At 24.7% G+C, this 25,666-nt stretch overlaps 2 protein-coding genes across 6 annotated transcripts in view; both read right to left on the reverse strand.

Annotated features, from left to right (window-relative positions):
- Positions 1 to 18,947, reverse strand: part of LOC126894992 (uncharacterized) — a 34,383-nt gene extending 15,436 nt beyond the window's left edge. For 2 of the 3 annotated variants that reach the window (XM_050666412.1, XM_050666414.1), the window contains exons 1-8: positions 18,792 to 18,947; positions 17,978 to 18,019; positions 17,244 to 17,276; positions 15,841 to 15,873; positions 15,499 to 15,537; positions 13,720 to 13,761; positions 11,882 to 12,047; positions 9,793 to 10,023 (exon numbers count right to left, since the gene is read on the reverse strand). In XM_050666412.1, the coding sequence (XP_050522369.1) occupies positions 9,793 to 10,023; positions 11,882 to 12,047; positions 13,720 to 13,761; positions 15,499 to 15,537; positions 15,841 to 15,873; positions 17,244 to 17,276; positions 17,978 to 18,019; positions 18,792 to 18,887 (682 nt within the window). In that variant the 5' untranslated portion in view covers positions 18,888 to 18,947. Of the gene's footprint in view, positions 1 to 7,990; positions 8,175 to 9,792; positions 10,024 to 11,881; positions 12,048 to 13,719; positions 13,762 to 15,498; positions 15,538 to 15,840; positions 15,874 to 17,243; positions 17,277 to 17,977; positions 18,020 to 18,791 lie in introns of those variants that run through there. The other variant, XM_050666413.1, reaches the window with a different exon arrangement.
- The window catches only part of LOC126894990 (uncharacterized), a 166,420-nt gene that overhangs the window by 96,788 nt on the left and 43,966 nt on the right, over positions 1 to 25,666 (reverse strand). The window lies entirely within an intron of this gene.

The raw sequence follows: 25,666 nt of genomic DNA on the forward strand, positions 1-25,666 counted from the left end.
AGAAAATTATGTTGATCCATACACTTTCAATAAGTTATAGCATTATAAAGTTAAAAATGTAAAAAATAAAATCCAGAATTTTTACACAATTATAGCATTCGGTAGCTATTTCCACCGTGAAGGTAAAATAAAGTCCGAAATTTTTTTTTTTATAATAAAGTATATTACATTATCTTTAATTTAAGATATATATAAAAGTGTCAGACCTTCCGGAACATTTTCAAAAGTTAAGTTGAAAAAGTTAATTTTTTGTAAAAAAGTAGTCATTTTAAATCCCCCCTGTGGGCTAGTAAAGGGTAAAATTTATGAAAAAATAATAATTTTTAACCTTCTTTATGTCGTCCTTTAAAGAGAAAGTTTATAATAAAAAAAAAAAATGAATTTATTACCAGAACTTTTAGCTCAACTTGCAAGTTTGAAATTGACATTATGAATTAGAAAAAAATTAAATTGTTAAGGTTACTATGCAGTTAGGAAATTATATAATTACTATATACAGTAAATATTTTTATCTTAATAGACCACTTAAATAAAAATCATGGTAATCATTAAATGATTTTAATTTTCTAATTAAGTTTTGGTGTTTAAAAAGATTCTACAATGGAAATATTCTGAATTTAATTAATTTTAATGATCATATATCTAAAAAAATCACAAAAAAAAAGTTTTTAAAAAGATTTATTCAATTGAGCGTATTATAAAATTTGATAATAATTGTAAAAATCCATTGTTAATTTCATGTGAAAGTAAAATTATTTACTATTTTATTTGAATACATTTATCATATCAAATCTAATTCGACAATAAATACTTAAAAAATATTAGAAATTAATGATTGAAATTGTTTGTATGGAAAAAGCTGGTTAAGCTACTTTTTATTTGAACAAAGAAAATTTTTTCGATTTTTAAGAGTAATAACTAAATACGAAATATAACGTATCGTTGAAAAAAGTAGGTCTAGTGTAGGTTGGCAAAATGAATCGTACCCACAAAAAGAACCACATAGTAAAATAATATTAACATGAATAAAAAATGTCTTCTTGCGAGGGAAGGCTATAGTGATGGGATCCTTGATATTTATTGAAATTATTGAATCTTAATGAGATAAAAATCAAATGATTTGAACATTTTTTTCTAACTCAAAAAAAAATGCAAAATATTAATTGCCATAGGTGGAGGATGCGAACCTCGTACCCTTAGCGTGAAAGACACAAGTGTTACTGATTCGGCAACTGTTCATCGTTTTCGTCGCGCGATAAAATTAGCAATTTAAACTAATTAAAATTAAAAAATTACTTTTTCGACTTTAAAAAAGCAAAAAAATTTAAATAAGTTTAATTTCTTGTGTCTTATAAACTTTACTCTATGTCAATCAAATTATATAATACTCATGAAAGTTAGCGTATTGCCCCTATAAGAAATTTTAAAATAAAATAAAAAACAAAACCTACGATTTTAACACACAAATAGCATATTTGACTTTTGCGCATAGAAGATAGGTCGTCGGGACAAATTTTTTTTTTCATTTTATAGTTCATAAAATAAGCTTTAATTTGATATGTGTTTAAAGGACGCAGTGTTTCCGAAACATTTTCAAATGTTCAGTTGAAAAAATTAATTTTTGCTATTTTAAATCCTTTCCAGTAAGCAGGTTAAGCGTTAGATTGTCAAAAAAATTATATCAAATGAAAGAAAAATATCTTAAATTTTTGTATAAAACAAAATTATGTTGATTTGTTGATTTTTGACAAAGTTATGGAAGTTTTAAGAAAAAAAAAGTGAAAAAAATAACAAAATTTACAGATTTTTAAATTTGTCATTTTTTTGGAGATTTCCCCCATTTGTGGGGAACGAGGGAAAATTTTTCAACTTTTAAGGGTAATGTCTTCTCTCCTACGAGAGCGCCGCAAGCCCGAGAGTCAGACCTGTCCCGCAAGGGTCAGTTCTCGAGCCTCTGCTGTGGAACATCGCGTACGATGCGGTGTTCCGTGTTCCGCTACCACCGCACGTGCGCGTCGTTTGCTACACGGACGACACGCTGGTGGTGGCGGAACGCACCTTGTCCGAGGAGGCTGGATCTCGTGCGAACTGCGCGCTTAGCGCAATCACCACCTGGATCCAGCAGGAGGGGAGTGGACTGAGTCTCGCTTTGGACAAGACCGAAGCGGTCTTGTTTACGGGCAGGTACAAGTTCACTCCTCCACGGCTCGCCGTGCTGGGGGTGGAGATCCCGCTTAAGAACTCCATGACTTATCAGGGCCTTGTCATAGACAAACGTCTAAAATTCGGGCCCAGAAAGTCTTGAATTGCCTGGCATGACTCATACCAAATTTGGGAGGGCCGAGAGAGATGCGGCGCAGACTTTTAGTCCCCGATTTGGGCGGATACTCTTGAGTATTCGTCCAAAAACCGTGAAGCCTTGCTCAGGGTGCAGAGGCGGGCGGCGATCGGTGTCCGGAGTGGTTGATGTTGAGTGGATGGTCGTGACCCGCGTTTGTTATCGGAAGGGTAGGGACCTAATCACCACGCATTATGTGCTTGGGATATGGGGATAGGGCTTACTAATCTGGGAGCTTCGGCTTTAACGGGATGATGGAATAAGAGAAGATCAAATCTATCGCCTGTACCAGGTCGGCGTACACCATCCACGTACACTCGCGACTGTCATCTGATGCCTACGAAAGGGCTGGTCTCGTTCGTGGAGGGTATTGTTGACACTGCTATTGTAGTTATTATTTGTGTTCTGTTATTTCCCAATACTTCGTGAAGGAGAGCACGGGTGGGATCCTCCAACGAGCGTTACAGGCTTGTGAGGGGATCGCACATAACCGTAGCATAAAAAAAACTCCCCTTGTAACACGTCTACATTTCGTTTTCAGTGTAGGCGTGCTTATGAGGTAAACTTCGATCCATCTTTTGAAACAGTCTGTTACTACTAATAAGTTCGTCTTACTCCTTGGTGTTCTGTGGTACAGTCCAATCATTCAATTTCATCTTATATACTAAAATATTTTCTCTTTCTTTTTTTTTACAAAATTCATAATACAATCGTTTTTAAAAGTGTTTTATAAATCTTTATTTCCTGGTCTAGTAACAATAATTCAGGGAATTACAATTAATTCAAACATTACAAAAATGTTTTACTTTCAGTTTTACAAAATAATGACCTATATTATACTCCCCTATGTTGAAATAAAAAATGTGTCCTCGTATTTTAAATAAGTAGATTTCCATAATTAAAGGATAAACAGGTGGCAGGAAAGAGAAAAAAAAAATTGGATTTTTTTTTTTTTTTGAAAGTTAAATATATCATTAAGACAGTGAATTTAACAAATCTTTTTCTTAAGTAGTTTAAAATGTGTTTACTTTTAATCAAGAATCTTATTTGTCATAAATAAACACGTTCACTTCTTTTCGTGTTATTTTATCATTAATATCCATGTATATATATTGTAAGCGTTTTATTTTTTAACTTTTTGTTGTTTTTATAGAGGATAGGAAATTATTGGATTGATTTATGAAAACTCACTTTTTGTTTGATAACAATTATAATAATAATAATTTGTAATTCAAAGTTATTTTATTATTATTATTATGTATATGCAAGTATATATTTTTCTAAATTTATCTAAAAGCGTACAGGAATAAGTCAAAGATACAATAATAATGAAAATAATTAGTGTTTAATTTTGATACATGAAGTGTACAGTTGGGTTTTATGACATCCATTTTATTATTATTTTTCTTTAAGATTTCCCTTTCCTTGTGTAATTTTCATTTCCGTTTAGTCAGTTTCCTTATTCTTTGAATATGAGGTAGACCATGCTTTTTAACACATATTATTTTATGAGCCTCTTCTAATTTAAGTAATTGACCATTTTTTTTTTTTTTTTATAACCCAAATTAATCCCAGATAACAAATTACCAAAGTTATCCTTAATAGTTAATCTAAATATGTCATTTTTATTTAAGTCTTCCGCATTTAAATTTAAAATTCTATTGTTAATTCCTAATTTTTATTTTATACAGTATTTTACTTCTAGGTTTACAAAGAATAGACTATATTTTATTTAGAACAATTAATTAAGAAATTACAATTAAACCAAACATCCCAAAAATGTTTTACTTACAGTTTTACAAAATAATGACCTATAATACATTACCTAAAAGTCATAACTATTTTATAATTTTTTATAAGTTCTCCGTTAAAATTACAAAACTAAATTACTAAATATCACCTCCATACTATATTTAATTGCTATAATAAATATTTATTCATATACAATATTATACAAATGTATAATATTTCTAAGTCAAGAAACTACTATTCAGTTAATTACGAAGGAGAGAGGAATTTATTTTGATTTTTGTTTGAACGGAACGCCCGGTTATAATGTGCGGGTTAGTTACTGTTCGTTTCTGGAGTATTTATATCATGCAGGAGAAAGAAGTAGGGAATGGACTGTAAAAATGAGTAAATGTATTGAAAGAATATAAAACTATAAACTGTATTTTTAATATAAACTAAAATATTATATATATCAATGTGGGTAGGGGGGCCCTTAATGTTAATGCAACAATGCGTCAAATAAAACAAATAATAATATAAAAATAAGAAAAAAAAACAATATAATTAATAACTACTTATCTATATTGATGAGGACTGGTTGATGCGAATGAAATCGTTGTTGACATGATCATTGAACCAGACAAAATGAATTATCGCGATTAGTATGTGCGTATCGTTATATTATGCGTATAAGTGTATGAGCGTATCGCAGAGGAGATAAAACAATAACGCACAAAGGTGCGACAATCGCAAGGGCGATATATAAGCGTTTTTAACGACTACGTGCTCGCAAGCACCGTAGAGCCATAGAACAAAACGAACTAGGATGGCTGCGAAAACGTAAAAAATGTCACACAAGGACGATAATAACTACGCGAGTCACAAGATTAACTCACGTAAGTATCCAACGTAGTGACGAATCCCTCGCACAACCGGTGGTGGCAGCGCGGTGGCGCTATCAGTCACAACAAAATCTAAGAAAAACGCCCTCTTGTGATGCGTATCCAACACTTTTGGTATAATCCATCAACTTCTTAAAATTAAATACTATTTACAGATTTGCATCGAAGCGTTATTTATGATAGTTGTTAAAAATTTTAAGAAAAGTGAATTTTATGGAATTAAATGTAATAAAATTTTTAACATATTTTTTGTAGTTTGAATAAATATAGTATTGGTTTTAATAAATCTAATTTCACCTTATTTATGATATTTTATTGTTTTTAGGCAACTATCTTAAGATGACTGATGAAGATAATATATACCGTCAATGAAAATAAAAAATTACCAATATACAAACAAAAAATAAGTGGTACAATTTCGTCATGTTTTAGATATAAAAAGTCTACTTCGTAATTTAACTGACTTACTTGGTATAAATTTAATACAATTTTAAAAAATGATATAATAAAACACTTTTATAACTTCTTTTAATTTTCAAATAATATCGACGAATTTTAAATATTATGTTATGCTGTAACTATTATATTTGTATTTTAATGATATCACTACCAGCTTTTATATTATCAAATTTAGTGATTCGATGTTTAAACTAATTATGAAAAAAAAATTTCATTTCGTCAAAGGTAAGTTTTAAAATTACAATTAGTAATGAAAATATACAGAGCCCCTCGTCCTGCGCCACCTTCCTAACCGATCACAGCACTACGTGTATATGATTGATCTACACCGCGTGACAAACCTCATGGTACAAAGTCCGGTAAATGCCGACTTCGCCCACAAGAATGCGTAGGTCACATTCGTGACACCTTGTCACGCGCAACGTTCAAGGGCTCGCTGATTTTTTTCAGCAAATTGTTAATAAACTACGCTATTGGAAACTGGTTAATTAGTTTGATTTCGTAAATTAATCTTTTATTTCCTTTTTTGTGAGCTGTACTTGTTTACAAATGAGAATAAACGGTTCTACGCCAATTTTCAATCTTGAAATATTGTGTCGCATACATTTATTACGTAACATTTTCACACGGAGTACCTATCAGAATGAAAATCTAATCATTGAGATGGAATCGAAAAATTATAAAGATTTATTTGACAGATAAATTAAAATCATTATATTTGAATGAATGTGATAAATATCGGAGAGAATAATAAGAACACAGCTCAACATTTTCATTTTCTATTTTTTAGCTTTAATGGTCAAGAATACTAATTTTTAAGTTAAGAGAATTTCATTAATAAAAGTATACTAGTTTCAACAAGGGAGTCTTACGAAGAATTAATTTAACATTAAATAGCATAGAATTGTCAATTTTATTTCACCTGTCTTGCAAAATAATTTTTTTTTTAATTTTGTCACTATTCTTGTTAATAAACAAAGATGCTAACTACGATGCGAAGCTGAGAAGATATTAATTTTACTATGATGTGTTTTTGGGGGGGAGGGGGTTGTGTCTGTTACCACTTAATCTCAGTTCTCACTGGACTGATTTTGATGAAAAATACGTCAAAAGATCACAAAGTATATCTAGTTAAAGACCTAACTCTTAAAAATTAAAAAAATTCCCTCGTTCCCATAAATAGGGAAATCCCCCAAAAAATTATAAATTTAAAAATCTGCAATTTACGACATTTTTAAAATTTTTTTACTTAAAACTGCCATAACTTTTTTAAAAATGAACAAATCAATATAATTTCTTTTTAATGATCCATGAGATATTTATCTATCTTATCGTTTATTTTTTTTTATAAATTGAGCCCATTACCTGGTTATGGGGGGGTTAAAAATAGAAACTTTTTTACAAAAACTAACTTTTTCAACTCAACTTTTGAATAAGTTTCGGAAATACTAACACTTTTATTCATATCTTATATTAAAGTTAATTTAATATACTTTAATTAAAAAAAAAAATTTGATATCTGGATATGTGTTCATTGTAAAATTGACTACTGTATTCAATAATATGTTATTTTTGTGATAAAATTCTTAAAATTATATTTTACATTTTTTAACTTTATGTTGCTAATACTTTTTATATGTTAAATACTATATATATTCTTCTTTCATTCAACATACTTTTTTTTTAAATTGTACCATTTTCCTTTATATAAGGGGGTTCAAACCTTTAAAATGTGTAGAGAAAGTAGAACTTTTTCAACTTAATTTTTGAAAATGTTCTGGAAAACTGGCACTTTTATATGTACTTTAAATTGTAAGTTACGTAATGTACTTCATTTTTAAAAAAAAATTTAACCCTTGTACTTGTTTTTATGATAAAAATTACTACCATATTTGAAATTATGCTATTTCTGTGTTAAAATTCTCAATTTTGCAATTTTTTTATATTTTAAAATAACTTACATGGGAAGTACATAGATTTTCATAAATATTATATAAATCTAGTTGACATAGCATAGAAAGTTAAACTTATTTAATTTTTTTTTGCTTTTTCTAAGTCGAGAAAAGTAAAGAACTAGCTTAAATTGTTTTTTTTTTTTTATCAACAGAAACAACGTAGGGTTGCAGAGTCGGTAACACTTGTGTCTTACGCGCTTGTGGTAAAAAGCTTAAACATGTCTATGGCTATGAATTGTTAGCATTTTTTTCTGAATCCTTTTTACGTTAGAAATAAATTTTCATGTCATTTGATTTTTATCTTATAAGGATTTAATAATTTCAATAAACATCAAGGATTCCATCACTATAGTCTCCCCTCTAAGAAGAAATTTCTTATTCATATCAAAAATTATTTCACTATATGTTTTTTTTTGTGACTATCATTTATTTTCTCAACTCACACTTGGCCTACTTTTTTTAATGACAAGTTAAATAATTACAATTCCTATTTAGTTGAAGATTTTACACTCAAAAATTAAATACAAATTCCACTATATCAATTAAAAAGTTACTAAACCCACATTTTCCATGTAGATGATTAAAATGATAATAATTTATTAAAATTTCTAATATTTTCAAAGTATTTATTGACGAATTAAGTTTGATATGATAATAGGTTTCAACTACAAAATTAAATCATTTTACTTTGTAATTCATTAAGTTTTTTCCAAACATTCTGATAGTTGTCATAAGTCAATATATTAGATTTATCTCCTTTATAATCATTGGCAACGTTTTCTCTCATTTCTGAAACGAAATAAAATAATATTTTTAATATAAATACACAAAGGCAAAATTAGATATGTTTTAATAAATAATGTAGGAGTTATCCGAAATAAGGAGGTGAACATAAGGATTATATGGTCCATTAGAACAATGTTTTTAATATTTTTAAATTGTATGGCGTAACAAGTACTCTAATAAAAATTTTTTTTTTTCTAAATTCATTTTTTTACTCTAAAAATACTAAATTTGATAAGTTATCCTGACCAAGGGGTAAGTTCACATTTTAGTAATGTATTTAACGAATAAAATTAAGTATAAAAAAATCATCCCATTTTAGTTGTAGTTTCTGTTTTAGTTTTAAAATACATTTTATGAATTAATTACACATTGTAACATAAACACTTTTTATATGTCCTTTATTTTTGAAACCAATTGCTTATAATCTTACTATCATATCATAAGTAACATCTGATAATAAACTGTATTGCTACACCATATTCTTTTTCTTAATTTTTGTCAAAAAGTAAAGTAAAATTAATAAGTAATTACACATATAAATTAATAAAATATCTTTTTTTAGTTTGTATGAACAGTTTATTAATATGAAATTTGAATTGATATAACATAAATTAAACTCTTTTTAAATTGATATAATACCACTGATTTTAAGTAAAATTAAAATTAAAAACATAAAAATAAAGCTTATTATAAAAATTTATGTATAATGCATATTTGCAGTAATTCATTTAACTCCACGGAGCTAGAAAAAAAACTTTTAGAACTAATCATAATTTCCCTCGCTTAAGAAATATTTTTTCAATGTTCTGATTTTTATCAGAACTCATTAATAAGTTATTAAGTTTCGTTAACTTACTTCTGACTAGCCAACTTACCCAGGTAATCCTTAGATGCTTATTACATCATATAAATGTCTATTTTAGTAACTAAAATCTTTAATTCATAATAAATTTTTTATTAATAATTAAATAATTCACTTAACTCCACAGAGATACAAAAAAAAAATTCTAGAACGAATTACAATTCTCCTAGCTTAAGAAATATTTTTTCATTGGTTTCATATTTATTATAACACATTAATAAGATATAAAGTATAATAAGTTTCATCAACTTATTCCTGACTCGCCAACTAACCCAGGTCATCCTTACATGCTTATTACGGTTTATAAAATTTAATTAATATATAATAACAATGATACATATCTAAAGAAAAAACTATTGACATTAAATAATATAAAGTTCAAATTTGATCACCAATTAAACTAATTAATTTATTTGAGAATTTTTAAATTTGTTAAATTGTGTCAAAAATTAACTTATTAAATACTTATTGTCCTTTTTTCTAATACAAATATCATATAAATGTCTATTTTAGTAACTAAAATCCTTAATTCATTATTTTAAATAATAATTAAATAATTGTAAATATAAATAATTATTTAAAATAAAAATTATATTTAAAATATTAGCCACAAGTGATGAATTATTATTATTTTTCAGAAAAATATTTATTTAAAACATTTTTCAAAGGGCATAGGGAATAAACTTGAATATCAATCATAGAAATTGTTAAAAAATCTTATAAATTTTTTTATATTTTAAAAAAAGTTATGATGATTACTTTTGTAATTAAATAATTGATCATTTTTTTTTTTTGTATATTTTTTGAGTAGGTGATCGCGGACATCAGATGAATTTGCAAACAATAAATTTTCCTTCAAAATATCTTTTGCCATATCAATTGATACAGTGCCGTGTCCTATTTGAAATCTAAGAAAGGCGTTATTAAGTTGTTCTTCGTATTGCTTAATCTCTTCAAACTTATTTACAATACGTAATATCAATTCACTATCTAAAGAAATACCAATTATTTCTGTTATTTAAAACATAAAGTAATACTATTTCGCTTCTTAACAAATCTAAGATAGTTATACTAAAGAATTAAAATCTCATTTTTTTAGTNTTTCGCTTCTTAACAAATCTAAGATAGTTATACTAAAGAATTAAAATCTCATTTTTTTAGTCAGCTTGATCAAACAGGACTTATTTCCAATTTTTTTTTTTTTATTATAAGCTAATTCACAAAAAAAAACAAAAATTTAAAAAAATAATTTGTTCATTTATAAAATGTATTATTATTTTATTATTCACCAATTAAAACTTTCACTACTCATTTTTTATTGAAATATAAGATAATAATTTTAATTCCATTTAATTTTTAAATGTTTTCTTTAAAACTACTATACAAAGATTTTTTTTAACATATAACGTGAAATAAAAATAAATCAATATTTTCACTGCAAATTATTATAGAAAAACATAATTCATATTTATAAAAAAAAACCCAGCACAGTGAGGTGGCGACACAGTGGGGTCGTGGCATAGTTGGGTACAGTATAGATGATATCTGACAGTGATTAAAATCACTATGATAAAAAACGCTTCGATGCAAATCTGTAGATAGTGTTTAATTAAAAAAAAAATTTGTTAAAATAGCATATTTTTGAATATGGTAGCCATTTCCGCATAGAAGACAGGTCGTCGGGACAAATTTTTTTTTTTTCACTTTATAGTACATGAAATAAGCTTTAATTTGATATATGTTTAAAGGACGCAGTATTTCCGAAACATTTTCAAAAATCCCCCCGTGGGCAGGTAAAGAGACAAATTTATAAAAAAATATATCAAATGACAAGTAAGAACATTATGTATATATATTAAAAAAAAACTATTGATATGTTTATTTTTGAAAAAGTTACGGCAGTTTTTATTAAAAAAAATTGAAAAAATTTCGAAAATTAGCGATTTTTAAATTTGTAATTTTTTTGGATATTTCCCCCATTTGCGGGGAACGAGGGAATTTTTTTCAATTTTTAAGGGTAATGTCTTCAACTAGATACGATTTGTGATCTTTTGACGTATTTTTGAAAGAAATCGGTCCAGTGAGAGCTGAGAAAAAGTGGCAACAGACATAAAAAAAAAAACACATCATAGTAAAATTAATACCTTCTCCGCTTCGCATCGAAGCTAAAATATGTCATTTTTTCAAATTTATTTAAATATCTATTAAATAAACATTAGTTTACTACATTTTCTTATTGTTTATAATTTTAAAAAAGAAATGTTTAACATTTTTTATACAAAAAATTTTAATAGATCNTTTTTTCAAATTTATTTAAATATCTATTAAATAAACATTAGTTTACTACATTTTCTTATTGTTTATAATTTTAAAAAAGAAATGTTTAACATTTTTTATACAAAAATTTTTAATAGATCGATAAAAATTAAGAATGAGTAATTATTGAGTTACTAGCATTTTAATACATTTAGTTGGTATGTAATGTAGGTGGACACAGCTTGCCCTGGTATATGTTTAAAATGCATACTATAACCGCGTCACAAAGCAACTGTATGTTTTAAAATGTTGGTTACTTAAAAAGTCTCTGCCTTAAGATTGTAATGATAAAAAAAAATTATTTGTATGAAAAACGTAAAAAGTTGTTTATTCTTAAGTTTTGATAAAATCTAAAAATAAAACAGTGTATGAATTTTTTTCACTATTATTATAAACAAATAATAAAAAATATGATTTAAACGTAGTCCATGACTATATTAATTATTAAAAATAAAATTATAAAAATTTTAAGAGTGGTCAGTTTAATCTATTTTGTATAAAATCTACATATAAAAAATTCAATTTCAATTACCTGATATTTTTGGCATCACAATTTTTACTAATGTAGACATATTGTTTTCTTGATTTAACTCAATTTTTTCTTTTCTTTTAAATAAAATTTCTCCATTTTCAACAGAAATATTAAAGAATTGAGACAATAAATGTTGTATGGAAAAAAATGAAAATGGATATAATTTCTAACAAAAATCGATGCTAAATTATTTAAATGTATATGAAAACCAATAGAATAATTGAACTACAATAAAATAATAAATAAATGAAAATGGGATCAAGACAATATCTTAAATCATTTATAACTTTGATGCACAGTTAAGAATATGTTGGTTTTGCCATAAATTTTTATTGACAAAAATAATATATGCGTATCCTGTATTATATCTGTCGATAAAAATTCTTAACTTTCACAGGATTGATTTTCTTAGTTTACAAATTAAAAAAATCCTATTTTATAATTTAATTCATGTTACCAATTCGGAAAATAAAAAAATTTCTTTTAATTTAAACATTTTTAAAAAATATTTCAAAATTATTCTACATGAATTTTGTCATTTAAAATACTTATGTTTAGGATATTTGTTAAAGAAGAGTAGAAATTTTTTTTTTTAATTAGTAATAGGTAGAGTATTATAAAATTTTAAAAATATTCATAATTTTTAGGATAAATGATATATCATTTCATATTTTTGAAATTATTACGTGAGTTTTAGTTAGTCAATTATTTTGTATATTTCTAAATTTTTGCAATTTTCAAGTACTTTTTCAGCATTTCCCTCTATGGAAAAATACATACTAAGCTTATATTAATTAAAAACATTAATAATCTACATAGTAGGGAACACCGAAGAATGACGCGCACTTTAATATCTTCTAAACTAGTAGTAGTTTTTAGTTGTGAGTGAAAAATGAAAAGAAAAAAGGATCATCGGACACAATTCTCATGTGTCATGATAACAATGATATTATTAATTTATTGTTAAAAAACAAAAATGTTACAATAATTATTCTTGTCACATTTGTATACTGTTATAGTAAGTTTTAAATTTAATTATATTCAAAAATTGTTTAACTGAAAGACATAATATTTAAATATATGTGTAGATAATGTTCTTAATTTTTATTTGATTCAATCTTTGTATATTATAATATACACTGAAATTTATGAGCAAGAAATGAGCATTAAAAAAAAATAGTATTTTGGTGTAACACTATACAATTGCTTTAGAGAAATAAGCATACTAATTAATAGGTCTTTGTAAAAATAAGAATATAATTTCAGACTTTTCATCTAGAATAAAAAGAGTAAAAAAGTAAGGAATCAATTTGCGTTTACCATCATTCTGAGTTAATTGATACTTCTTCAATTTTAAAACCCAAAGAAGGGGCTAATAAAGGACATTAAAATAGAGTATTTTAATTCCATTTTACTACATATTTCTACTATGCTTTAGTTTATCTAATTTAAAAGGATTTTAACGATTCCAAAAAAAAATCAATATACTTAAATGCACATTTTCTTTTTAAAAAATATATTTTTTGAAAAAAATAATCAAACCGAAAAAATTTGAATACTATATTGTAATTAAGTTCGCGTCAATTACCCTTTTTATAATATTTTATTTTTTAACTATTTAGATATATATATATATATGTTCTTTTTTAAAAAACCAGGGTTGACAGCCTTAACCATTATGTATGACTTTTTTACATTGTGCACTTGGATTTATCACAAATTTATAAGATAAAGTATTTTTTAGGTAATATAATGAAAAAATGTTTTCATATATACTCTTCTTTGCAAAACTATTAATAGAAAAATTAAATTTTTTCTTAATATCTATAATACTTCACCTCATTTGATGGAATGAAAAAATCTTTTTTTGCTTTGTTACACTACAAAAAAGTAATAAAGTTGTCAATTTGACTACATTAAAGAATTTATAAATATTCAGAACTAGATAATTTTATATCTATCTTACATTACTACACTAAATTGTATATTACGATGGATGCGTATTTAAGTTTTTATTTATATATTTTTTACTAATGATTTATGAACTTAATTTATTTTAATAGTTTTTAAATATGTATATTAGTTTCAAAATACATTTCATGAACAAATTAGAGAACAGCAATAGGTAATCTGCTATCATCATTTTTAGCAAAAATTTTCCTAACTAGGTTCGAAACAAATTTAAAAAACACCTATAGTGGTTTCCAAAAATTTGGTCAGGTATGCAGATGATATTATTACAATTATAAACAGAGACTTTAAAACGGAGGTATTCAAACTTTTAATTTATTTTTATCCATCCATTAAATTCATATACAAACCGGAAATAGAGGGAAAGTTGCCGATTTTGAATTTATTAGTTAAAAAAGTAGGGGGAACTAAATTTTGAAACTTATCAGAAAAACACACACACGTTCAGGTACATTCCGAATAACTATAACGACAGCTGGTAACACAAAATGGCAGCTTTTAATAATATAGTTTTCAGATGAGTTAATACTCCGATGAATAAAATAGATTTTGATAAAGAACTGAGGGTTATAAGAGAAATATATAGATTTAATGGGTATAACAAAACAAAATTTCAAAATTAGTCTGATTACAAAAGTGAAATAAAGAAAGGAGGGCAGCTAGTACATTCACTAGCTTAGGGGAAAAAAAAGTAATTTGAGTACCCATTTTATATTATTCGGACTTTTTAAATAGACTAGATAGAATATAAAAAAATTTTGGTATTACTTTAGTAATATTTAAGAGTATTAATTCAAAATATTTATTAAGTTACTCTAAAGATAAGTAGAATACAGGAAAAAATCGGGAAATTATAAAATACAATATGAAAATCGTAATAAATGTTACGTAGAACAAACAAAAAGAAATATAAGAGTCAGGTTTAATGAACACTTAAGAAACATTAAAAATCAAGAAGTTGGTAAATCTCCTGTGGATGAACATTTATTGACAAATAGTCATTCGTTAAAACCATTACACTAATTAAAAACGTAAATAATTACAATTGACTAATTATAAATGAGGCAGTAAAAATGTTTAAAAAAATTACAATTTAATTAAATGTGAACTAGGTCCACTAAAAAATTGGTTATCAAACTTATGTTAACTGTCAAAATATGTTAATAGTGATAACTTCACCAGGTAATAAGTTCATTATTAGGGTTTTTTGTTTTGGTGAGAGTGTTAGTATGTGTTTAGCGTTGGTAATGATTGTTCCCGAAAAACGTATCAGAGAGTTTTGAGAATTTTTTATGGCTTTTTGAAAACTTTTTTTTTTTAAATTGAAATATACTACTTTTAACAATTCTTAATATTGAAAAATTAACTAATTAATAAAAGACTAATAATACTAATTATTCTAAAAGAAATTAATTTGTATATCTAGACAATAATAGTAAATCTAGACAATAAATATAATATTAATTACTCTTTATATACAGTTATTAATAACCAATCATCCAAAACATGAAGTTGTTATCGATCAGTAATTATAATTATCATAATCAAAAGATTTGAACATAAAATTTATATACACTTCTTTAAAAAAATTATTACTCATGATTAAATTTAAAAATAATATTTTTTTAATATTTGTAACACCTTACCTCATCAGAATAATCAATCACTTTCTTGGGTCTATTTACCTACAAAATAATTTTTTTAAATATTAATTTGACTCTTTGTTTCTTTTAACAAATTCTTTTCTAACAAAATAAAATTTACGCCCTTAACTATTCCGAGAGACTTTTTCACACTGTGCACTTCGATTAACCATAAATGTTTAATTCATAAATTTATATTTATAAGGATTTAAATTTAATAAGGAATTTTTAAGGTGATGAAATGAAAAAAATTTATTCACACATACTCTACATTACAATATTATATTTAAAAAAATTAAATTGAATAATTATTTTTTAATTCTTATAATAATTTATTTAATTTACCTCCATGAGATGTTCTAATAATGCAGTGTTAAGCTGTAAAAAAACATATATTTGTTAATTTTAAAAATGTTATAGTGATATTCAGAACTAAATAATTTCATGTATAATTTAAACTAATATTACTACACTAAATTGTATAATAAGATAAAGACATAATTAAGTTTTTAATGAACTATTTTTTGCTAATGATTTATGAACTAAACCAAGTTAGATAAATTCAGTGTAGAACAAATTTAATAAGTACATTTCAATGCTTCCTTCTTTCATATTAAGGATACGAAATAAATTAAATTATATAGAAGGAAAAACACGTTCTTGGCAATTTTCAACACAAGTTCACTAATTTGGTTTTTAATTTTAATTGTTTACTGACTATATCTAGAGATTTCTAAGATTACCCAAAGGGTAAATTGTTATTCCACGAATACAATATTTTGTAAAAATGTATGAACTCAAATAACCAAAATAGTTTTATCATTTTTGTCTTTAAGCAATATACATCTTTAAGTAAGGGGTTTTGATATGAATTTGATTCAATTTAAAGGCTATAGTAATTTACTGTTCTAAGTTAATTATATTTTATAAGTAGATTATTATGTAGATAAAAGATGTTACTCCAAACTACTAAATATTAGTAATAAATGTATATAAAAATAATAATTAAAATACTTCTTCTAGATCACTTGTACTGAAGCTTGGTGACCCAGTTGAAAACGTAGGTATGGTTATTAAACACATAAAACAAAGTAATATTTCAAAAAAAAAAATAGAAATTCATTTTTAATAATGATTATATATGAATATATAAACGTGAGAAATAATTTTTATTATTAAATTAATTTTGTTTACATACATCATTACCAATATACCATATAACCCCATATACCAAGAAAAGATGCATATTTTCTTTTTCAAATAAAATGTACTTTTTGAAAGAAATAATTAAACTATAAAATATTAAATTTGTTAGACAATTACGAGATGGTTATTATAAAATAAATTTAGGTTTGGAGATTGTACAAATGACAGTGTTCAGTAATATATTGTAAATAAGAGCACGTCAATTCCTTGTACGTAATTCTACTACTCGTGTGAATTTTACTATCAGACAGTTATTCTTTTAGTTTTATAATATTCTATTTGATGAGCTATTCGAATATGTACGTTCTCTTTTAATAAAATAAAGTTAACACCCTTAACCAGTCTAAGAGACTTCTTCATATTGTGCACTTGGATTGTTCATAAATTCGTTATTTCATAAATATATGAAATAAAGAATTTTTTTAAAGTAATGAAATGAACAGAAAAAGAAAAAATAATTTATATTCTCTTTGCAAAATAATATATACAAAAAATAAATTTTTAAATATTTTTTCATAATATCTATTAATTCTATACATCACCTTTTGTCTTGTATCAAATACGAAATCAACGTACTACAAAAAAAAAAAAATTCAGTTGTTAATTTGACTACTTTAAAAGATTTTAGTTATTCAGAACTAAATAATTTCATTTCAAAGTTACATTAATACACTAAAATATATACTAAGATAGAGGCATATTTATGTTTTTACTTATCTATTTTTTACTAATGATTTATAAACATTATATAATTGAAATGTTTCAGTATAGAACAAATTTAACATACATTTTATACTTATATATATATATATATATATACTTGTATATACTTATTTCATTTATATTAAGAATGCGAAATAAATTAAATTACAATGAAAAAAAAAATACGTTCTGAGTAATTTTCAACAGAAGTTCACAAATTTGTTTTTTACTTCTACTTGTTTACCGACTATAACTAGAGATTTGGAAGGCTACCCAAAGTTAAATTTTTATTTCAATTAATTTTGTTATCAGACAGTTATTCTTTTAATTTTATAATATTATATTTTATAAGCTATTTGAATATGTATATTATCTTTTAATAAAATAAAGGTAACATCCTTAACTAGTCGGAGACACTTCTTTACATTGTGTCCTTGGATTGTCTATACAATCATTATTTCATTAATTTATACAATAAAGAATTTTTTAGGTAATGAAATGTACTCTTCTTTACAAAGTTACATATAAAAAAATTTAATTAAAAATTTTTTTCTTAATATCTGTAGCATTTCACCTTATTAAATGGATCAAGAATAGCTCTTATTAATTCATCAGTCTGCAAAACAATTATTATTATTAAATATGACAGCTTAAAAAGTTTATAGATATTCAGAACAAAATAATTTCATATCAAATTTATATTACTACATTAAAATGTATACTAAGATGGAGGTATATCTAAGTATTAACTTATCTATTTTTTACCAATGATTTATTTACTAACTTTTGTATAGATGCAAGTTAAATAGTATCAGTGTAAATTTTACATAAATTTTTATATAATTATTATATTTATAGCGAGAATGCGAATTAAATAAAATTGCATAGAAGAAAAATACGTTTTAAGTAATTTTCGACACAAGTTCACTCTTTTTTTATTTTGCTTTTAATTGTTTATCAACTAAAAATAGAGATTTTGAAGATTACCCAAAGAGAAATTCTTATTTCACGAGTTCGCGGAATAATTTGCAAAAAATAATGAACTCAAAAAGTCGTTACGTCAAGGAATTTGATATCAATTTGAATCAGATTTAAGACCATACTCATTTACTGTTCCAAGTATATTTTACTTAGAAAATATAATATATGTAATTTATTTATTAAACATATAATATAATTTTGGAATATTATATTATTATAAGCTTATAAATTTATGAGNATTTATTAAACATATAATATAATTTTGGAATATTATATTATCATAAGCTTATAAATTTATGAGCAGGTTATCAATTATTATTATGTGTAAAAAGGGCACTCACGCCACTAAACAATAGTAATAAAAACGTATAAACAATAATAATGTCTATAAAAACTTGTTTTCTCACATGTATTCCGAAGCAGGACATTCTATTTGAAAATGTAAGTATGGGTATAAAGCACTTAATATAAAATGATATTCTAAAACAAAAATAGAAATTCATTTTTAATAATGATTATATATGAGCTAGTTATACGTGAAAAATACTTTTTATTATTAAATGAATTTAGTTTATATGGAACAATTCAGTTTATTTAGAAAAATCTAAAATGCGGTAAAACAAATTAATCAATTGTTTTGTGTACATATATTGTGTATTAATACAAATTTTATGTATGTTATTGCAAGTAAATTTTATTTATTCATTCTCGAGTAAAATAAAATTTATTATAAAACTATTGATTGTTTTTAAATAAATACGAAAAGTAATTTAAAATTTAAACAAGTGTAAAATTTATAATTGTATTGTTTTTCTACGTGAAATAGTAAAAGAACAAAAATTAATACGCAATGACGAATATAACAAAAATATAAAAAAATAAAATAATAAAATTTAAATGTGTTAAATGATAAAATGTAATAAAATATGGTTTTCAGTTGGACCAGAAGTCATCACAAGAATATAATAATATTTCAATATATCATTGTTCATTGTCACTATCTATAGGTTCAAGAATATTAATGAAATGAATAACATAGAATTTTAAATAAAATTAAGTAAATTTAAATTTATTTTGGTTTATTATAATATAATACATCATTAGAAATTTTTATTAGCATCTAATAATAATTTGAGGTTACTGTGTGCACATCGTCATTATTGAAAGAGGCACTCATAAATAGATTCCAAATATAAGTTATGCGTATGAACTTGATAAAGAAAAAAAAATTTGCAAAAATTGTCGCTCGACAAGTCTGTAAAAGCTCATGTTTTGTATGAAAACCATGCTAACAGAGAACTAAAAAAATATTCCCAATTACGTGAATGATTTTCCCCAAATAAAGTCATCAAGTTCTTTTATTAAAAATAATTTTTTGAAAATCGTAGAACGTTAAGAAATTTTCCCAGCATTGGCAATTATTCAATGTTTATTAAATAACAAAATTCTTCTTTTATCTCTTATTCATCTCTATATTATTTCTTATTAATAATTGGTATTTTCATTTTATTTTAACAGTATTAGAAAAATAAAAATGTTATTGATAAACCAAAACACATTTTTAAAGCTAGTAATCGTTAAAAATATACTTATTTTTTATAGCGATAGAAAAATAATAATTCAATAGGCGGTTCTTTTATAAATTTAAATAAAATTAAACTTAATCATAAATTAAATCTGTATAAATATAAAAAATATATTTCATAGTTGCAAATAAATTATAATAAAATAAAAATTAATAAATTTAAAATTTAAATAAATGTATAATTTTTTAAATTTACAGATAATAATTTTAAATTCAACCATACTGTAATTAAAATGATAATAACATAAAACAACAAAAACCCAGCACAGGGGGGTCACGGCACAGTGGTGATGTGGCATAGTTGGATCAAATATAATGATATCTGACAGTGATTAAAATCACTACCAAAAAAAAAAACGCTTCGATACAAATCTTTAGATAGTGTTTAATTTTAAAAAATTGGTGGATTATTCCAAAAAGCTACATGATCTGCTATTTTCTTGTTAATATCCTGAATGAAAAAGGGATTATTAAAAAATTTATTTCTCATAAAAAAATTATGTTGATCCATACACTTTTCAATAAGTTATAGCATTGTAAAGTTAAAAATGTAAAAAATAAAATCAAGAATTTTCACACAAAAATAGCATTCGGTAGCCATGTTCACAATGAAGACAAGTCCAGAGGTCAAATTCTTTTTTTCATAATAAAGAACATTACATTAGCTTTAATTTCATATATATGTAAAAGTGTCAGAACTTCCGGAACATTTTCAAAAGTTAATTTTTTGTGAAAAAGTTGTCATTTTATATCCCCCCTGTGGGCAGGTCTAAGGTCAAATTTATAAAAAAAATATACCAAATAATAAAAAAGGCATCAAGCATCTATAAATAAAATTTACTGATACACACATTTTCCAAAAAGTTACAGAATTATTAAGTTAAAAATATAAAAAAGAATTATTTTACAAAAATCGTAATTTTTTATGAATTTTGATGTCTATTTTCACCACGAAGACAAGTCCAGAGGTCAAATTCTTTTTTTCAAATTAAAGTATATTACATTAGCTTTAATTTAAGATATATATAAAAGTGTCAGACCTTCCGGAACACTTTCAAAAGTTAAGTTGAAAAAGTTCTACTTTCTATATGCATTTTTTATATTTGAAGCCCCCCCATATATAGGGAAATAGTCTGATTTAAAAAAAAAGTATATCCAATGAAAGATGTATATAAATACTACTTCTCATGAAAAAATTGTATTGATCCATACATTTTTTAAAAAGTTATAGCACTTTAAAGTAAAAAATGTAAATTATAAAATCGAGAATTTTCACACAAAAATAGCATTCGGTAGCCGTTTTCACCATGAAGACAAGTCCAGAGGTCAAATTCTTTTTTTCATAATAAAGAACATTACATTAGCTTTAATTTCATATATATGTAAAAGTGTCAGAACTTCCCGAACATTTTCAAAAGTTAATTTTTTGTGAAAAAGTTGTCATTTTATATCCCCCCTGTGGGCAGGTCTAAGGTCAAATTTATAAAAAAAATATACCAAATAATAAAAAAGGCATCAAGCATCTATAAATAAAATTTACTGATACACACATTTTCCAAAAAGTTATAGAATTATTAAGTTAAAAATATAAAAAAGAATTATTTTACAAAAATCGTAATTTTTTATGAATTTTGATGTCTATTTTCACCACGAAGACAAGTCCAGAGGTCAAATTCTTTTTTTCAAATTAAAGTATATTACATTATCTTTAATTTAAGATACATATAAAAGTGTCAGACCTTCCGGAACACTTTCAAAAGTTAAGTTGAAAAAGTTCTACTTTCTATATGCATTTTTATGTTTTGAAACCCCCCTGTATTAAGGAAAATAGTTCGATTTAAAAAAAAAGTATGTCAAATGAAAGAAGTATATAAATATTATTTCATGTAAAAAAATTGTATTGATCCATATATTTTTAAAAAAGTTATAGCATTTTAAAGTAAAAAATGTAAAATATAAAATCGAGAATTTTCACACAAAAATAGCATTTGGTAGCCATTTTCATCATGAAGACAAGTCCAGAGGTCAAATTTTTTTTTTTTTCAAATTAAAGTATATTACATTAGCTTAAATTTAAAATATATATAAAAGTGTCAGACTTTTCGGTATACTTTCAAAAGTTAAGTTTCAAAAGTTATCAAGTTGAAAAAGTTGTTATTTAAAATCCCCCCGTGGGCAGGTAAAGAGACAAATTTATAAAAAAATATATCAAATGACAAGTAAGAACATTATGTATATATTAAAAAAAAAACTATATTGATATGTTTATTTTTGAAAAAGTTACGGGAGTTTTTATTAAAAAAAATTTCGAAAATTTCGAAAATTAGCGATTTTAAAATTTGTAATTTTTTTGGAGGTTTCCTCCATTTACGGGGAACGAGGGAAATTTTTTCTNTTTGTAATTTTTTTGGAGGTTTCCTCCATTTACGGGGAACGAGGGAAATTGTTTCAATTTTTGAGAGTAATGTCTTTGACTAGATACGATTTGTGATCTTTTGACGTATCTTTGAAAGAAATCCATTAGGTGACAGCTGAGAAAAAGTGGTAACAGACACAAAAAAAAAACACATCTTAGTAAAACCAATACCTTCTCAGCTTCGCATCGAAGCTAATAAAAAAACTCTATGGTTTAATATATTTGTATGTATTCTTTATGGAATTTCGCTATTCATTTCTAAACTGATTTTAGATTTGTTTTCAACAATTTGTAAAATATTTCAAAAATTAGTTTTTCTGCATACTGTTTTGTAATGGTGTCGTTCATATTATTATCACTATCAAAAATCGCCATAATACTTTACTTTTATTTTACCCCTGTGGTGAAAATAAATATTTTCCAAATGTTCCATCGAGTTCCAATATTCGTTATTACATAAATGTGATGTGATGGAAACACTACTTACTATTTGTAATAAACAAAGAGAAACAACAAATGGAATGGCGGGAAGGGTGTTATAATAAAAAAACAATTAGGTAAGTCATACGTAATATGTTATGTAAATGTCCTACACTCTGTTTGCCCGCACTATAGCAGAGATCAGACTGGCTGGTCGACAACTTTAATGAACACTTTTAATTACTTGTGTAATATAGGTCATTATTTTATAAAACTGAAAACAAAGCATTTTTGTAATGTTTGGTTTAACTATGAATTTCTTAATCTATTATTACAAAAATATAATATAGTCTATTATTTGTAAACCTAGAAGTAGAACACTTATGTAATGTTTAGATTAATTGTAATTCCCCAAATTATTGTTACTAAACCAAGAAGTAAATATTTATAAACATTTTTGAAAATTATGGCATTATGAATCTCTTGATCTATTATTACTAAAATATAATATAGTCTATTATTTGTAAACCTAGAAGTAGAACACTTTTGTAATGTTTGGATTAATTGTAATTCCCCGAATTATTGTTACTAGATCAGGAAGTAAATATTTATAAACCTTTTTGAAAATGATTACTATATGAATTTTATAAAAAGACAAACAAAATATTTTAGTATATAAGATGAAACGGAATGAATTAGAAGAGAGGAAGAGAAGACCTCGGGAGTACCGAAGGTAATCTCTTTCCGTGTGGTACGTTTGTGACTTTAAGTTTTTATTTTGTGTATTATTTATTTATCCGTTTTTTAAGTGTATCAATATTTTATATGTTTTTATTTTGATTGATTATATCTTTATTAACTATATTTTGCGTTATTATTGAACTACTAAAAATATAAGTTAGAACAAAAGATTGTTCTACATAAATTAAATACAACACTTGAAACCTCGACTACGATACTATTATGATAGTACTCCGTCCAGCCAAGTTATGATGCTTTAATAAGTAATAGAATACAATGCAATCTAATCAAGTTTTTTTTGTGTTAAGGTATATAATAAAAATAAATAATTTAAAATATAAAACGTATTACCAATACGTTTTATATGTTGAAATATTTATATCACCAAAAAATGATCTCTGGTGAGATTCTTAAGATATTTTTTGTTGTATTTGATTGGTCAATATGATACAATCTTTTAAGTGGGCGTTAAGAATGCGTAAGAGAGTAGTTGAATTTTGTGTAAGGGTATAATTATTTTATATTTATCTTATCTACGGAGGAACACTGAATTGGTGATATATTTTTATGAAGTATATGTATTATTTATTACACGTATTAAAAAATAATACTACATATTAATTATATAACATATTTTTAAGTATGAAATCAACACATATTTATTAAGCCGGAATTGTGTTTATTGCGTTGAGTATGAACAAAATTAATAATCTAATGTTCAATTATAAGCAGCATCAAAAATTAAATTAAATTATTTTATGTATAATTTCTACAATACCATTATTTAAAAATCTTTTTATAATCGAATATCTATTAACAGATATAATAACGATAAATTTCATGTGTAATATATGACATAAAAACAAGTAACAGTTGTTTTGATTTTTATGGAAAAAAACGTCAACAATTGAATAGAAATAATTTCTCAAAATATCAATTGTAATAACGACAATAAACAGTCATACACCGCAATAGCGTATACTTGAATTAATTATTTTTAAAACTTCGAACTATTAAAACTCATTGAAAAGTATATAATAAAATATATGGTATTTTTTTCATTTAAAAATACTTCTTAGGTATTTTATGGTATGTTTAGTTTGTAAGAGTTATAAGAAGTTAAAAAAAACCTCCGGTAATAAATATATGGTTGCCGCCATAGAAATAGAATCTATGATTTCACGCACCTATCTAATATCAGTTGTAAGTCAATAACGGGAAGTCTGAACAAAGAAATTTCGTTACTGAAAGTTTTGATATTTTTTGTTTTATTTAAAATTTAATATAAAAAAGTTTAAGTTTTAATTGGATGACTAAATATTCAAATCTTTTCTTTAAAAGACTACCTAGTCTTTAAAAGAAAAGAAATTAAATAAGTTTGTTCATATAAATATATAAATATATTTGAATCGATGATTGCAGAAACGACATGAGTCAATTTTTTAAAACTTTTGGATAATTGATAAAAAGTGTATAATTTAAATAATTCTGAAAAATATTCTTATTTAAAAATGAATACTTGTAGAAATATATCAAGCACTTATTATACATAATTTGTGTACATAAATAATATGATGTTTTTTTATTATTGGCTTTCAAAGTTTTTTGACCCATGACGTTTTTCCATTCAATGTAAATATACCAAACAAAAAAATGTTTTAATGTATAGAAAATTACTTTATTTTAGATTATAAGTTCACATTATCACAATATTAAATTAATAAATTATTAATACATAGAAAATTACTTTATTTTAGTCACATTATCACAATAATTAATTAATAAATTATTGATACATAAAAAATTATTTTATAATTTTCCATAAACTCTGAATTTATTTTTCAATTATTGGCCAGTTCAAAACTTCATTCCAAAACGAATTATTTATTTTAGAAGGAGCTATGTAAGATGCTGATTTTTTTATATCTTTCATTTTATTTGAATTTATTGGTAAAATATCTTTATAATTTTCTTTTGGTAGTTCAATTTGATTTGTTCCGGGTAGTGTTAACCAGAAAGTATGTTGATTGGTGCTTTTAATAATTTCACTAGTTGTTACCATTCCCCTCTTATAAATGTAGTGGTGAAAAAATGATACATTTAAACATACTTTTTTGTCA

This window comes from Daktulosphaira vitifoliae, unplaced genomic scaffold (assembly GCF_025091365.1).
Source record: "Daktulosphaira vitifoliae isolate Bord-2020 unplaced genomic scaffold, ASM2509136v1 Scaffold_1, whole genome shotgun sequence".
Classification (NCBI taxonomy): Eukaryota; Metazoa; Arthropoda; class Insecta; order Hemiptera; family Phylloxeridae; genus Daktulosphaira; species Daktulosphaira vitifoliae.